Genomic DNA, 16,829 nt, shown 5'->3' with positions numbered 1-16,829 from the left:
AGCTCCAGCTAACATGGCCAATGGATAAGGGGGATTTTGTGGTCCAGCAAAATCCAGAGGGGCATAAACACTCTTAGTGTTTTCTTCCATTAGCCCCATGTCTGACACTGTTGATGCTTTGTCATCTCTTCTTTTATTACAAGCCATCTTAGGTGCATTTTAAAATTTATTTATAAATAATGGGTAGCTAGCCCATTGGCTGCATCCAGCCTCCCTGCAAGAGGTTTTTGGTCCGCTAACACCCATTTCCCCCCCAAAGTAATTAAAAAAACAACACTGACTGCCAAAAGTTTTTTGTGACACCCCCCCCGGCTTCCTACTAATGTGCCTTTAAAAAAAAATGGCAGTACCCACTTTTACACTTGGTCGTGCCCATTTTGGCATACATACCCTAGGGTTGATCATGGGTTAGTGCAACCCTCAGCCTGAAAAAATTAGTCACCCCTGATTTATAAGACTTTATATGTTTTTATGATGGTTTAATGTTTTTGGTGCTTTTGTTTGCCACCCTGGGCTCCTGCTGGGAGGAACGGCGGGATATAAATCTAATAATAATAAAATAATGATGATAATAATAATATGCTGTTTTTTGATCAAATGATTCTCAAGGCAATAGATTATAATACACACATGCATAGCATAGACACCAAAATACAGACAGACATGGGACAGATCACATGGCAAAATGAGAGTTTTATTTATATATCAAGGAGAGCTAACCATTGCTGGCAAACTTTGAACATCTTACCAGAGCCATCAGCAGGCCTCCTGTTACAGCATTTCGCCAACCTCCTAATTTGCGCAGACTGTTGGTGAGAGCTGTGCTTAAGCCACCTGTCACCAATCCTGGGTCTCATCCTTGTCACTCCAAACGCTGTATCACCTGTGTGTACCTCAGGGAGACAGCCACTTTTACAAGCACTAGGACAGGCAGGACATATTACATCAAACAGAACATCACCTGCAGGTCCTGCAATATAGTTTACATCATCAAGTGCAAAAGACCAGGATGTCATATCCAATACGTAGGAAAGACCACAACTGACCTACGCTTCAGGAACCACAAGTCAGCAATTTTGACAAAAAAAGCGGAGCAACCAGTTGCAAAGCATTTTAACATCGAGGGTCACAGCCTGTTGGACTTTTCCATTACAGTGATAGAGATGCCAGCAGATCCAGCAGCATTGACCAAAAGGGAGAACTTTTGGATTTACTCTCTGGACACATTGGCACCACATGGCCTGAACCTGGAGGACAGCACAAACATTGCTTAGCTTCTGCAAAGGAAGCCCCTCTGAGCATTCCATCCTCAAAGCTGTATAACTGCCACCTTGGTAACAGCATTTGTACGTTAGCAGCTGATGAAGGTGGAAGCTGAAACGTTTTGTTAATACAAGAAAAAACTCTGTTTGGTTAATCACAACTATGTTCATATATATACATATACATATATACATATATTTATAAGACAGTTTTGAAAGCAACAGAACTTCACTCAAGCTTGCTCTGGATCCCTATAAGGATTCCGTTAATCACCTAAAATATATGAATGTAATTTGATTAACCAAAGAGAGGTTAACCTCTGTTTGGTTAATCACAATTACGTTCATAAAAGGAAGATGGAAGCAATACACTGAAGAACTCTATAAAAGAGATGCAAGGATGACAGATTCATTTATGAAGGAACCACTTGAAAAGACAATAATGCTGGGGAAAACTGAAGGGAGTAGAAAAAGAGGCAGACCAAACAAGAGATGGATTGATTCCACAAAGGAAGCTACAGACCTGAACTTACAAGATCTGAACAGGGTGGTTTATAACAGATGCTATTGGAGGTTGCTTATTCATAGGGTTGCCATAAGTTGTAATGGACTTGAATGCATATATATATATATATTAGAGGGGAGGAGGCATTTCAAGGGCTTAACGGGCAGCAAATTTGTAATAATTCTGTCACTTTCCCCCCATGTTTACAATAAAATAGGTTGAATTACACAAATACTACAATTTTTTACTCTTTTAATAAATCAGTCCAGTATCTTATGAAATGATAACAATTCATTCAAGAGAGAGCCACCCATGCTAGGTTATGTACTCTGTCCTTATGACAAAATGCCAACAGGCCTATGCAGTTGTTTAAAAATTTCTTGAGTAGCCAGTCATTTTAATGATTGATCTGTACTTTTAACCTTTTTTTAAGCTGCTTGCTGTACACTGCCTCTGATGTGCTGTGAGAGGGCATTATATAAATATTTTATAAATAAACAAAATAGCAGAGGTGAAAGAGGAACTGGATTTCTGGGATTTTACTGAAGACAGTAAAGGGGGAGTGGTTTGAGAACAAGGTTTGTCCATAGGGAGAAAAAGAGACATGTGAAAAACAGAAACGTCTCTTGCCCTGACCACTAGAGGTCCCTCCTGGACCTTCTCAAGCTTCAGAGCATGAAGCAGATATTTTTCATCTACTTGAAGTGTTCTTAGTGTGTTTTTAGCCACTTTGGCCACAAACTGCTGGCTATGATAGATATCCTGCTGGAAGACAAATTCCATTGTCTATATCTTGACTGCAACTATATACAGTAAATTAGCATTCCTGCCTTACTTTGTTTTCTCCTGCATGATGCCCCCCCTTTTCTCCATCCTCTCAGCCTACCATAAGACACGTAAGTGCTCTGCCACAGTGGAACCTAAATGTAAAATTTCTGTTTACGGTGTTATGCAAGTTCTGTACACCAAGGGCCTTTAAAGAACAAACTGGTACACAGTGCTGTGGAGTTTGATCCTAGAGTGACAATATTAGATGGTGGGATCCAGGAAGAAAATGAAAAAGATAAATAGGGAAAGCAAAGACAAAGTTAAGAATGAAAACAGGAGAAATAGAAGACAAATGTAAAGATGGGGAATAGGTAAAGCAAATATGTACACACTGAAATGGAAAATTGCTGGAGAGAGCAAGGAAAAGAGGAAAGAAGCTACAAACATCATAAGTAATAAACCTGATACAGATAATGCAACTTTTTTTTGTATTAATTGTTTACGGGGGATGTTACTCTCTAAGAAAATGAAGGCTGGAGAAGGTAAATAAAGGTGTGTGTTTCCATAGAGCTAAGAGAGATTGAAAAGTGATCACACTGCTCAATTTTTGCCTTGGGTAAACAGATTTTGCAGGCTTTTGTATTGTTTCAAAAAAGCCCTCCAAACCTATTTGGTCCGAAGTAACAGAAGGACAAAAGCAACAAGCATGTATACCAGTCTTTCCTACCCTGGTGCTCTCCAGATGTTGCTGGACTAATTCCCATCATACCTGACCATGCCTGCTGGGTGCCAGCAGAAGACCAAGGATAGCAATTCCTCTTCCCTACCATTTCAACTTATTCTTAAAAGTACTGTTTGTCTCCATCATACTGGAACTCCTAGTCATCATTTGAACCTGGGGGATAAGCTGAGACAAAGGTCAGGTGTATAAACAGCATAGGAGGAGACATGGATCCTTCTGAAATTTGTAAACTAGGAAATAGGTAGAACATGGGACCAATTGCCTTCCCTGCAGCACTGTTCCAGATGGTCACTTAAAGAATTTCTATTATGAGGCAGCTAACAAATGTAAATAGTAAATAAACGGTTGTCTGTGGTCACCCAGTGGTAAAGCCAGACTTTCTGGGGCCTGTTTTTCAAATGAATCAAGTAGCTGTAGCTCTCGTGAGCTACTTTCCAAATCATTTGCCTGGGCATACATAAATAAAGACCTAATAGCACATTTGTCTCCAAAGCCATTTTGTGTTTGTTTTAATATTTGAGATGCTTGTCTGAAAAGATCCAATGTCTCAAAGACCAAAATATTCTGTAAGTATTCACATTTGTTAAGAATTGTAGTTTCATATGACTCTCTTACTGCAATCATTTGAAGGTTTGGGGGTTCACCTTTATTATCATAAAAATACGAATGGGATTTGTGGAACTGACCCAATTTTCTTCCTGTGAATGCAGCTTACTCTCTATTCTGAGCGATTTGAGGAATTTCAGAAAACCCTGACAAAAAGCAATGAGGTGTTTGCCAGCTTCAAGCAAGAGATGGATAAAGTGAGTTAATATGTTTCATTTCTAAAATCTTTTCTTGAGAGTCTCCTTTGGGGTAGGGGAGGCCACTGAATTTCCTTCAGGTTCATATAGCATTAGCTATTGAGACTTTAATGCCATTGAATCAATTAAAAACAAATTGTCATTTTTCTATGAGATACTGTATTCACCAGTCAGAACCAAATACAAAACAATTTTGTGTGTGTAAATAATTTCTGATACTATTCTTATTTAGTAACAAAACTGAAGTAATAGCATCTGCAAGACCTCTTATTTCTTTCAGTGCCTCAAGGCTCTGAGGATCTGCTTGACCAACAGCTGCCCAATTCCAATGAGCAAAAGTAACACATTGCACAGCCTTTCTTGATTATATCAATTCATTTGTGTTGAATTGTGTAAAAGCTTTCCTACAACCTTGAATGTGAAAAGTTAATATGTCTTTTTTTTTCAATTAATTTTTATTCAAATTTTCAAAACCAGAACAATACAAAAAAAACCACAAATCAATAACTAATACAATAAAAAAAAGAAAAGAAGAGAAAAAAATATAAAAATATTGACTTCCGATTTGTCATAGTTCAGCTATAGATCTATAATATATAACAAACCTATCTCTTAATAGATTATAAAATCACCTTCCTCCAGCAGTTATCTTAATTGGTTTCAAATCTCATTAACATCATATCATTTTAATCTTCCACAAAAAGTCAAAGAGAAGTTTCCAATCCTTGAGATATATATCAATCAATTTTTTTTCCTAAATAAACATGTCAATTAATCCAACTCATCAAGTCTACTAAGTCCAGTAATTTCAAATCGCTCTTCTGTCTTTATCTGTATTAGGTCCATCTTCCATCTCCACGCATCCAAAAATCTTGCTGTCATAGTCATATAATAAAAGTCTGATAGGAATTTCCTCCATCACAGATATTTTCTTGCCATGAATTCCGAACATATCACTGAAGTATTGCTGCAAAGCCGCATCTCTGTTCCTCTTTTCCACATGATACACTAGTACATCTCTTGAAGATTTTTCCATTGACACAAAACAGGGATTAATTCTGTTAACTTTCTCCATTTCAAATTCCATCAAATCCTTCCAGTCCAGGAATTTTTTTGAACCGATAATATCTTTATCTCCAATCTCTTCAATTCCTTCAGGGACAGCGCTGAATTCCAAACTATAATATTTGTCTCCAGGATCCGTCAGAGCCAGGAAATCCAAATCTTTTTTCATGTCCATATTTAATCCAATCTCCAAAGTTTGAACCTTGCCTTTAATTTCTCTTTCATCTTTTTTTGGTTTTCCAGATCTATCTTTATTCTCCTTTCTCATAGAATCCTGAATTTCTTTCAGCTCCTGTCTCATTTTGTGAAATTCAATTTTCCACGCTTGTCTATTATTTCTCAGTTCTTGTTTTATTGACTTAATCTCATTCATTATTTTCTGAAACATGTCTAAAGATAAAGTCCCTTCTTGTACATCCATAATCTTCTTAATTGTCATTCTTAAAGCCAAAGGAACAAAACTCATTCAATTTTCAATGTCCCAAGCAAAGAGCAGTTTATTTCTTTATCCAGTTACAAAGGAGTTAATCTTTCCAACCAACTGACGTCACACGCTAGACAGTCCTTATCTCTTATATGCCCAGAAGTGCAAAAACAGCTTTAGTTCACAGCGTCCAAATAACTAGTAGCAGGGAGAATGAGCAGATTCGTAAAAAAAAAAAGTAGATCAGGAAAAATAGTCCCATGCATATATTACACAAAAGTCTTATAAATCAAAAAGATTTTTCTTATCTCTTCCAATCAGAAATCCCTCATCCGTTGTAATCTTTAAAATGCTATTTTCCATATCAGCTTTTTGCAATAAAAGAAAGATAGGCTATTTTTGTTTTCTTCCCCCTTAGTTCCGTGAGTAAAGAAGGAAAGTCATAACTCACCTAGGTTATCTTAATTGCTGTTACTTTGACAAATCTCTTTAGCTGTATAGATAAGAAAATGATAAGCATAGACAGGAGGATGTTTGCCTGCTAGTCCGTTGTTCTTTAAAGAAAAAAAAAGGGTCACTTATTCAGCTGAGCTAGCATAGAAATCCTCGCTCCGTCTGAGCAGCTGGAAGCCTTTCTTTCGCAGACAATTCTGACGAATTCCAGACTCCCACAGTCACGACAAAGCTATGTGGGAAATCTCACGTTTCTTCCTTATCCGGAAGAAATTATCCCCAGTCAGAAAAGACCCTTCTGACTGAATTTATAGCTGAAAAAGTTTCATCTAAGACGGGAGCCAGTCTCAGAGCTACACAGGCGGAGGGATCCTCCTGGGAAAGTCGAAAAGTTAATATGTCAAGAAGAAAGTTAATCTAAATCTCTTCTTCCTAATATGCTAACTTTCCGTGTGCAGGGAGGTTTTTTTTATATAAGGGAGCAATTAAAAATTGAAGTTACCCTAGCTTCCCTATTACTAAACAATAATAGAATATCATAACAGTAATAGTCTCATTTATAGTTGGAGCCCTTAATGCAGTAACAGAGCTCAAACAGTGTTTAGTAGTGGTAAAAACAAGGGATACATATCTTGTGTTGCTCTTCACCCTGCGTAGTCATTTATACCAGTGCAAAGTGAACATATATATTGCTACTGCAGTTGGACAGGGGTAGGAAACTTCAGGCTTCTACATCTGGCCGGTCCACACCCTCTTGTGGCTCTGCTGTGTGTCCTTCTTGAATGTGTTGGCCTGGTCATTGAACTGTGATCATTCCTTTTGCTTGCCTCGATGGGGAGATGTATGTTTGGAAACCTCTGACTTCTTCATGGCTCAAATGTAGCCCACTGTAGAAAGGTAAGAGTTGCATTTATTGCTTCATCCACTTTTGCCTCTGGCCCCACTTCCCACTAGCATGCGGCCCCAAGAAGGTTGTTTATGAGACAATGTGGCCCTTGAGCTGACGCACTCCCACAATTGGGGATTGTCCCCATTTTGCAGTGGCACATTTCATTTTTACAAGATTAAGGGCAATGGGAAACCTGATCTCTTAGGCAACCAACACTAAGAGATGTTTGCTGGGACCATGAGTTTCATAGCATTAGTATAATAAATCTGCAGAATGGTCACAGACACAACCACTATTTTACTAGTAGTCCTTTGTTTAGCCCCCCCCCGCCTTCCTCCTGCAAACTATTTCATTTGGAGAAGGTTGTAAAGTGCCTAGAGCCAGGGTATGAAGAGTCTGTGGCTCTCCAGATGTTGCTGGACTACAACTCCTATAATCCCTGGCCATTGGCCATGATTGCTGGGGCTAATGGGAGTTGTAGTTCAGCAACATCTGGAGGGCCAGGTTCTCCACACTTGGCCTACAGGGACTCGTAAGTAAGAAATAAGATGGTTGCTTTCCACCTAACAGCCACAAACAACTTTAGAGGAGCTCAGATCCAGTTCAAGGACCAGAAACAAGAAGACGTTGGAGAAACTCTCATGTAGTTCTTCAACAAAAGACTCTAATGCTAAAGTGAAAATGTGGCTAGCCTGGCCTTTCTGTCTTCCAAACTGGTGCTTACTTGTCTGTGCATTTTTACCTTGCAGTGTATCATTCTGAGCAGGGTGTCCTTGCTAACACAGTACCACAGTTATCACCCACTGCATAAGTCACACATTCTGTGTGCTGCCTTGTATCCTCTGCCAGTACCTTCTTGCCCTGCCAGAGCTGCTGTGGCTACATAGGACTGAGTTGTTCTGCCAGTTTATCATTCATTCAGAGATTATAAATGTGAATCAGAACTCTAACAATGAGAAGAACCTGCCATTTTATAACAAGGTGTTTGGTGCTGATGACACTGTTGCAAACTATCTGGGGGCAGGTTGTAATTCTCTTAAGACTGATTTCCAAGTAGTAAATTATTTCCTGCGTTAATTATCCACAAAACTGCCCTGCCATTAAGGTGCTGTGATGTTTGTGGTATTCATTTGAATTAAGTAGCTACTTTATTGAAAGGAAGAGCTAATAGAGTAAAATAACTGTAATGGGTTGGTAGTGCTATTATAAATTAGGGTTGTGATTGCAACAAGCTTTTTGTGAAGTCACTGACTGACTCCTGCCTCAAAGAAGTAACATCTTTTACATAAGTGCAGTATTGCTGTGCGCACACCTAGAGGTGTGTGTTTTCAGGTGATCTCCAAAGAGGAGGAAATAGTAAATCTGACAGGCATATACCACTTGGAAAGCTGCTCAGGTATGTATTTTTATTCTGAGGCCTTTATTACTATTACTATTGTTATTACATTTGTATACCGCTCCATAGCCGAAGCTCTCCGGGCAGTTTACAACAATTAAAAACATTAAAAACAAATATACAAATATAAACACATTTTTTTAAAAAACCATGCTAAAATGCCTGGGAGAAGCGGAAAGTCTTGACCTCGCACCAAAAAGATAACAGTTTTGGCACCAGGCGCACCTTGTCAGGAAAATCATTCCATAATTTGGGGGCCACCACTGAGAAGGCCCTCTCTCTTGTTGCCAGACTCCCAGCTTCCCTCCGAGTAGGCACCTGGAGGAGGGCCTTGGATGTTGAGTGTAGCGTACAGGTGGGTTCATGTCAGGAGAGATGTTCCATCAGGTATTGTGGTCCTAAGCCGTGTAAGGCTTTATAGGTCAAAACCAGCACCTTGAATCGAGCTCGGAAACATACAGGCAGTCAATGTAAGCAGGCCAGTATCGATTTTATATATTCAAACCGTCTGGTCCCTGTTACCAATCTGGCCACTGCATTTTGCACAAGCTGCAGTTTCTGAACCGTCTTCAAAGGCAGCCCCGCGTAGAGTGCATTGCAGTAATCTAACGTGGAGGTAACCACAGCATGGACAACTGAAGCCAGGTTATCTCTGTCCAGATAGGGGCATAGCTGGGCCACCAACCGAAGTTGGTAGAAGGCACTCTGTGCCACTGAGGCTACCTGAGCCTCAAGTGACAGATGGTTCTAGGAGAACCCCCAAGCTATGAACCTGCTCCTTCAGGGGGAGTGCAACCCCATCCAGGACAGGTTGAACATCCACCATCTGGTCAGAAGAACCACCCACTAGCAGCATCTCAGTCTTGTCTGGATTGAGCCTCAGTTTATTAGCCCTCATCCAGTCCATTGTCACACCCAGACACCGGTTCAGCACATTGACAGCCTCACCTGAAGAAGATGAAAAGGAGAAATAGAGCTGCGTGTCATCAGCATACTGATGGCAGCGCGCTCCAAAGCTCCAGATGACCGCACCCAACGGTTTCATGTAGATGTTGAACAGCATGGGGGACAGAAATGACCCCTGTGGAACCCCATACTGGAGAGTCCAGGGTGCCGAGCAATGTTCCCCAAGCACCACCTTCTGGAGCCAACCTGCCAAGTAGGAGTGGAACTACCGCCATGTAGTCCCTCCCACTCCCAACTCAGCCAGTCTTCCCAGAAGGATAGCATGGTCGATGGTATTGAAAGCCGCTGAGAGATCAAGGAGAATCAACAGAGTCACACTCCCCCTGTCTGTCTCCCAAAAGAGGTCATCATACAGGGTGACCAAGGCTGTTTCTATGCCAAAACCAGGCCTGAAACCCAACTGAAATGGATCCAGATAATCCCATCAGCAGCATTTTAACATGTCAAGAGTACAGTCACAGAATTTTGTGAGCTGTTCACAGATTTATATCCACCTACTTTCATAGTATGATAAGCGATCACTGCCCTGAGTCAAAATTTGGATGCATGCTAGAACTCTTGACTATCATCAAGGCTGGGATCCATGCTTCTTCACATAATCCTGGGATGTGTGGATGCTGGCTTGGATCCTATGATAAGAGAATGGTCGGAAGTATGGAAAGTTTCCCATACCCTTATCCCTCCTCCTTCATTTGAACAATGTGGGATGGAGTGCGAAAGTCTGCTGGGGATTTGTGGAAACTCCAAAATCAGGAGGAGCTGCTCAGCTTTGGTGATTCTCCCCAACCTTAGGACCCCCCATCACATCCCACATTGTTCAGGAGGAGTCCTCATCATTCAGAGTGGTTCTGAGGAGTGCAAGCAGGGCATAGGAAATTCCTTTATGAACTTCCTTCTGTTCACTTATCTTATGACTCAAGACTTGAAGGCAACAACTTGGTCTGAAGCTCATCAGAAGAACCTCCATAAATGTTACTGGTCATGTTCCCGCAAAGTATATAATAAAAACTACGTAGGATTTATGTTGGAAGCAAGCCTTGGCTTTTAGAACATTCCTTTCCTAACATCTACATAAAACTGGGGTGGGGATAATTTGTCGGTTTGGGTTGCAATGTCATCAGTAGGTGGAAGGTGTACAACTCTACCTCTCATCTCTACCTACATATCCTGAAGAGGGTATAGAAGTGGAGGTGTCAGGAGGTAGTAGAGATGCTGTGTGTGGAAAAATCAGCTGTCAGCACCCCGTCTGAATTTTTGCAGTCTGGAAGTCCTCCCGAACTCCATATTATCTGTAGAAGCACAGATCACAGTGGTGACTAGGAGTGTCTTTTAGCAGCTTAGGTGGATTCTTCAGCTGCAGTCTTAACTGGACACAGGTAGTAATCCATTCCCTGATTATATCCAGACTAGACAATTGCAGTGCACTCTGTGAAGTTGCCATTCAAGATGGTACAGAAGCTTCAGGTGCTGCAGAATGCAGTGACCTGAATGTTGATAGGTACTAAATACTCAGAGCATATGATACTTATTTGGTGTCAGCTATGCTGCTGCCTGTATGTTTCTCTAGGCCCAACATCAAGGACTGGCAATGACCTTCAAAGCCTTTAATGGTTTGGGATCAAGTTACTCAAAGGACCCTATACGCCCATATGAACCTTCAGGAAGACAGGGACTTTTACAATGAATCAACATCAAAACCTAAAACTTGCAAATGGGCAGCCAGTGCAGTTTTTTTAACAGAGTTGTTACACATGCTCACATTAGGAAGTTCTACCAGCAAACTGGCTGCCCCATATAGAGCACATTACAGTTGTCCAGTGTTGGGTCACTGGCTAAGCTATCTCTCTCCAGGAACAGTCATAGCTGGTGCACCAACCTGGTAAAAGGCACTCCTCCCCACAGCATCCACTTGAACCTCCACTGATGAGGAGGAATCGAGCACTCCCAAACTATATACTATTTTACAGTAGTCAGTAAGACAATATCTCACAAAAGCAACAATATTAAAATGGCAGCAGCAGATAAAATAGTTAGTAAACCAGGGCCATCAATTAGATTGCCCATATACTATTTTCAGGAAAAGTTTCAGTAATCAGGAGGAGGGAAATTGCAATGAAGCAGCAGCAGATAGAGGAAACAAGGAAAGTGAACAGGAAACAAAACTGGTAAACATTCATGCAATTTAGAGGGAGTTTTCCTGGGGAATATTTTTGCTTTCAACTCCCAATCAAAAGGGGGAAAATACTTAGAACCTTAATTATATGTGCCAACATCCTTCTATACTGCTAAAGTATATCAGCTGTCAAGTGTTTGGTACCAATATCTTGTTCAGCTAACGTATATGATGCTCCTATACAAAGTCCATCAAAATACAATGGGACCTGCACAGGATCTGTATTGGTGTAACTGCAGATATAGCCTTAAGGAAAGCAAGATGATGTTTGCTTGTTTTTAAAAAAACTTTAGTTAAAGTTTAATGTTCCTGATGTGCTCTGGATGTTTCCCTTCTGTAGATGACAAAGAAAATGAAAAAGTTGGAAAAGGATACAGCTACATGGAAAGCAAGATTTGAGAACTGCAATAAAGCTTTATTGGACATGATTGAAGAGGTACAGAACATTTATTTCCTTGAACAATTTTTAATAAATTAAACCTGAAACCTGTAAATAGTTCTTAAAGTGTTTTTAATAACAGCCCTCTGGTACAGCTACTACAATAAGGTGTAGAGAGTATTCACAGCCACAAAGAGCCAGAGGGAGCTTGCAAGCAGAAGGTTGCAGGTCCAATCCCCAGCATCTCCTGCTAGGGCTGGGAAAGACTGTCAACAAAGGGGGGTATTCTTAAGAGTGGTTAAAAATGGTCATTTGCCATTCTTGAAAAGTTTTGGGAGATTAATTGTAAATGCAAATTTGTTTTTGGCTAACTAGTGGCAGCTAATAAATGGAGTAGTAGAGGGGGGTCAGAAGGTTATTGCATGTGGGAAGTTTAACATCTGAGTGACAAGCATAGGAACATAAGGCTTTCTGGAGGAAACAGATAGGTCTTTTTTTTTTTTTTTTTAGATGGTGGAGCAGCCATTATGACCTGGTAGGGCATTGACTTGAGTTATTTTGTGGCCACTGGGCTGTGGAAGTGGCTACAAAAAAGATTCACATTTCTTTGCATAGATGATGCTGAGTATGATTTTAAGTCATGACCTTAAATGCAATTCTTCTAAACTAACAGCCTCACATTGTAGAAGTGAAAGTCTGACATGGTATAGTTTGTCACTTCCCCTCTCCCATCATGCATGTAACATTGACTCCTGTAACATTTGTCCAGCTCCATAGATTTACATAAATCATTATAAAGATCCCAGGACCCAGGGACAGCTCCAGGAATGCCAGGGCCCTTGGACAACAGCTTGCCCTGGGCCCCTGGCGTGTGTGTGTGTGTGTGTACATGCACACATGCTACGCGCACGCATCTCTGCCATCAATTAAGATGGAGGCAGGGGCGTCAGTACCTCAGGGAAACCGCGGCCGCCATCTTCGTTAAGGGCAATGGTAAAAGACAGCAGACAGGTAGGTGGGGGGCATGGGGGGGTGTGGGGGCTACAGACTGCAGGAAGGGAGCAGAGGGGCGGTGGAGGGGCAGCTGAGGGGCCCCCTGTAGCTCCAGGGGCCATCGGGCCAGTGCCCCACCTGGCCGCCCTTTAGAACCGGCCCTGCCAGGACCTCACAACCCCAGAGAACTGTAACCTCTGCAGGAGTTGTAAGAAGTAGGGGTGTGTGGGTAGGATGTGTGAGGGAAAGCATGACAACACAGGACAGTGTCTGTGTTGGAATTGCTTTTAATATGTTTTTTTAAAACATTTTTTCCTAAACAATATTTTTGACTCTTTTTATTTAAGATGTTTTTAAAGCTTTTTTAAATAATGTTTTTAAAGTTGTTTTGTTTCAATGTATTTTAAGGTCTGTTTTTATGATGTTTTAAAGTGTTTTTACTGCTTTTGTTTGCCACCCTAAAGAAACAAACACTCTGCAGAAGTGGCCTGGCCACGTCTTGATTTGGGGGTGGGGGGGTGTATCATTTTTCAAGCAATGTTTTTAAACTTTCTTCAAAAGTACTGATTGCTTTGTTAAACTGATCCCTCCAACTGTCCTGCGTCATTTGTCAGCATGGCAGCCTTCACATGCTTTGTTTTCTTGCTCTTCCACAGAAAGCCATGAGGGCCAAGGAATATGAATGTTTTGTAGTGAAAATTCAAAGGCTGGAGAATCTTTGCAGAGCTCTGCAGGATGAAAGGAATGTTCTGTACAAAAAAATAAAAGATGCACAATTCCCTGAGGAGAAGGAGGAGGAGGAGGAGGAAGAGGAAGAAGCACAAGAACAAGCACTGACCGGACAGGACGACAGCCTGAAAAATGAGGCTAATCCAAGCCTCTCTGATGCAGCAGGCCCGGTTGCTGCTGAGCTATCTGCCACTAATGAGAATATTCTGAAGGATCTGGCTGCGGCTTTTATGGTGACCCATCATGAGGAAATGCCCCTGATAGCCACTAATGAAGAAGACACAGCTGAAGAACCACAGAACCTACAAGCATGTGATCCGATCTCTCTCACAGAGCCATCACTCTCCATGCATCAAGACACAGGGAATCGCCCCATACAGCCAGCAGCATCCACACCCAAAGCAGAAAAGCAGGAAGGGGACAAAGTAGAGCAAGTTACTCAAGATCATCCAGTTCTGCAGTTGCTAGATGCTGACATGGAAGGAGTCGATTAGCATAAACATGTAGACATTTCTTACCAAACTGCCATCCTCTCCTAAAGTGTTTGTTTTTTTAAATTATGTGGCTTAAAAATATTTTCCTTTTGATCCTCAAGATCATGAAACGTATCTTGCATCTATGGAATCAAATCCCATTAATAGCAATTGGCTTTCAATTTTCCCTCTTTCTCATCTAATCAAAGCAAAAAATGCTGTCCTAAAGTGTCACAAAACACATGGTCTCTGCCCCCACCAGTACATGTTGAAAATTCATAAGGCTTCCTACTTTAAGAGCTACTTTAATTCAACATACTGTCAAAAACACCCAAGCATCTTGGTCTGATGCACCACAATGTCATTTTTTAAAAAAATTAAAAATAGAAAGGAATTTGTTGCTGGCGGGGAAGGGGGAATACTTTAGAAAATAGAAATGGAACAGCAATAAGGGTGATGGTCAAATCTTATTACAAAGTAGAAAAATAAAAGGCACAGCGTGGCAAACACCAAGATGTCCATCCTGTTAATTGTTTGTGTAATGTAAGGAAACTGCCAGCGTTACTATCTTCGTTTAGTCCAGCATTCTTCAACTGTGGGTCTCCAGATGATGTTGGACTACAACTCCCATCAACCCCAGCCAGGTTAGCCAATAACCAAGGATGATGGGAGTTGTAGTCCAGCAACATCTGGGGACCCAAGGTCAAAGAACAGTGGTGGGCAGAGCAATCCAGTAAGTGGTGCTGGAGCAAGTGAAGCTGGCATAACGTTCTGCCACATCCAATAGTTCAGGAGCCTCTGGGATGGCTGAATCCTGGCTCATCCGGGAACTGTGAGCAGAGACCACAAAGTAAAAGCCTGCTCTCCCAAATACCCTTATCAGGGAGTAAGCCCTCCCCCTTGACTTCTGTTGTAATTATTTTCATAGACTGACCTTTTTCCTGGCAAAACTTTTGCCTGACTTGGGACCCGAAGGAGCATTCTGAAAACTAGTTGGATGTGGCCTAAGTCCCTCCCCCGATACCCCCCCTCCAGAATGCCCCTTTTTGGGGACTCATGCCAGTCTTGGCTGAGGTCCAGCTGAGCTGGTTGAGCCAGGCTGAGGAACTTACACCAGTGTAGCCTGGCTGAGCCAGGCCTAGCCTGTTCAGCTGGAGATCCGTTGCATCCAACTCCCCTCAGTCAGGCGTAAATGCGAGTTGGATTACACATTTAGTCTATTATCTTTAGGCAATTTCTTCAGATGAATTCTCCTGACTTCAAACAATTGCATGTATACCCCTGGGACATTGATCCTTCACTTTCACCTCCATTAAATTCAGTAATCCTTTTCTTTTGTTGAAGAATAGTTGTACTATTCTTGTGCCTGTGAGTTGCTACTGGTGTGTTGGATTCAGAGTGAGATATGAAAAGTAGATAAGTTGATACTTTTTATTTGACTGTCTTTTACTATAGGAGTGGCTAACCTGCAGGAGTGGCTAACTTGATACAAGATTCCAACTCCCATCCTCCCCAGCCGTTGGCCACAATGTCTGGAGCTGATGGGAGTTTGAGTAGAACAATATCTGGAAGACTATTAGTTAGCCACCTTTGATTTTACTGACGTATAAGTCAGTGAGTTATATTGAAAGGTTAGCTGTATTTCTGAGAAAACAGCTGATTACTATGCAAGTTGCTAATGCTGAAATAAAAGTGCATACACTTTAAACTTTCATAGAATAGTAGAGTTAGAAGAGGTCTATAAGGCCATCGAATCCAACCCCCTGCTCAATGCAGGAATCCAAGTTGAAGCATACCCAGTAAGTGGTTGTCCAGCTGCCTCTTGAATGCCTCCAGTGTTGGAGAGCCCATCACCTCCCTTGGTAATTGGTTTCATTGTTGTACCACTCTAAGAGTTAGGAAGTTTTTCCTGATGTTCAGCCAAAATCTGGCTTCCTGTAACTTGAGTCCATTGTTCTGTGTCCTGCACTCTGGGATGATCGAGAAGAGTTCCTGCCCCTTTCTTCAACTGAAATCAAGGGGGCTTCTTTCTAAATACCTGTGCTTGAAGATGGTGGTGCAAGTCATTTCAGATAGGATCCTTTTGTCATATTGACTTGATAGGAGTTGCAGCTTGTAATTTCCTGCTGGCTGTTCACAGTTCTGTGTGTGAAAATATTGACTTTCTAAAACAAATCTCTGACACATTAGCTTTATACATGAAGAGAGCTTTTGAGGTGGGATCCGTCTTAAAGCAATGATCCCTTCATTTGTGTTCCGAGGTGGTACTGACATGTGAGGACTAGGGCCAGTGCTCTTTCTGAATATATGTATCTGCTGTTAAGATGAGGTCATTAGTCATAAAACACAAAATGTGAGATTATCAAAAGTGAAAATCACTGTACTCTAAAGTCTAGGATTTGAAACAAAATGTGTGAATTGGCAATGCTCAAAACTGCTGGAATATATCATTTGTTTAGTAGTGGGTATTCCTTTGAAGGAAGACTATAAAATAATTGTAGACTAGTCTTCTATGCAAATTGCTCACCTATGCTTGTATCTCCTGCAACGGGTGAGGAACCTGGGGCCCTCCAAATGTTCTTGGGCTCCAACTCACATCAACCCCAGCCAACATGACCAGGTGTCAGGGATGATGAGAGTTAAGAGTCCAACAACAGCTGGAGGACTATTGGTTCACCATCCCTGTCCTATAACAGTCACCTATTTAAGTTTTGAATTGTAACTTAATTCTCAAAAACAATCACACTATTCACCTATGTGTCTTGTTTTAGATACTTTACCTTATATCACATGTGCTGTCGTAATTTAA

The 16,829-nt window shown here is 41.3% G+C and overlaps 1 protein-coding gene across 2 annotated transcripts in view; it reads left to right on the top strand.

Annotated features, from left to right (window-relative positions):
- The window catches only part of TXLNB (taxilin beta), a 47,610-nt gene extending 33,469 nt beyond the window's left edge, over positions 1-14,141 (top strand). For both annotated transcript variants that reach the window (XM_061624010.1, XM_061624009.1), the window contains 3 exons: positions 3,988-4,080; positions 11,787-11,882; positions 13,475-14,141. In XM_061624010.1, the coding sequence (XP_061479994.1) occupies positions 3,988-4,080; positions 11,787-11,882; positions 13,475-14,041 (756 nt within the window). In that variant the 3' untranslated portion in view covers positions 14,042-14,141. The remainder of the gene's footprint in view (positions 1-3,987; positions 4,081-11,786; positions 11,883-13,474) is intronic.
- The last annotated feature ends 2,688 nt before the right edge of the window (positions 14,142-16,829 follow it).

The sequence above is a fragment of the Rhineura floridana genome, chromosome 4 (assembly GCF_030035675.1).
Source record: "Rhineura floridana isolate rRhiFlo1 chromosome 4, rRhiFlo1.hap2, whole genome shotgun sequence".
Taxonomy (NCBI): Eukaryota; Metazoa; Chordata; class Lepidosauria; order Squamata; family Rhineuridae; genus Rhineura; species Rhineura floridana.
Note: the sequence above shows the minus strand (reverse complement) of the source record. Positions and strands in the feature narration are given on the sequence as shown.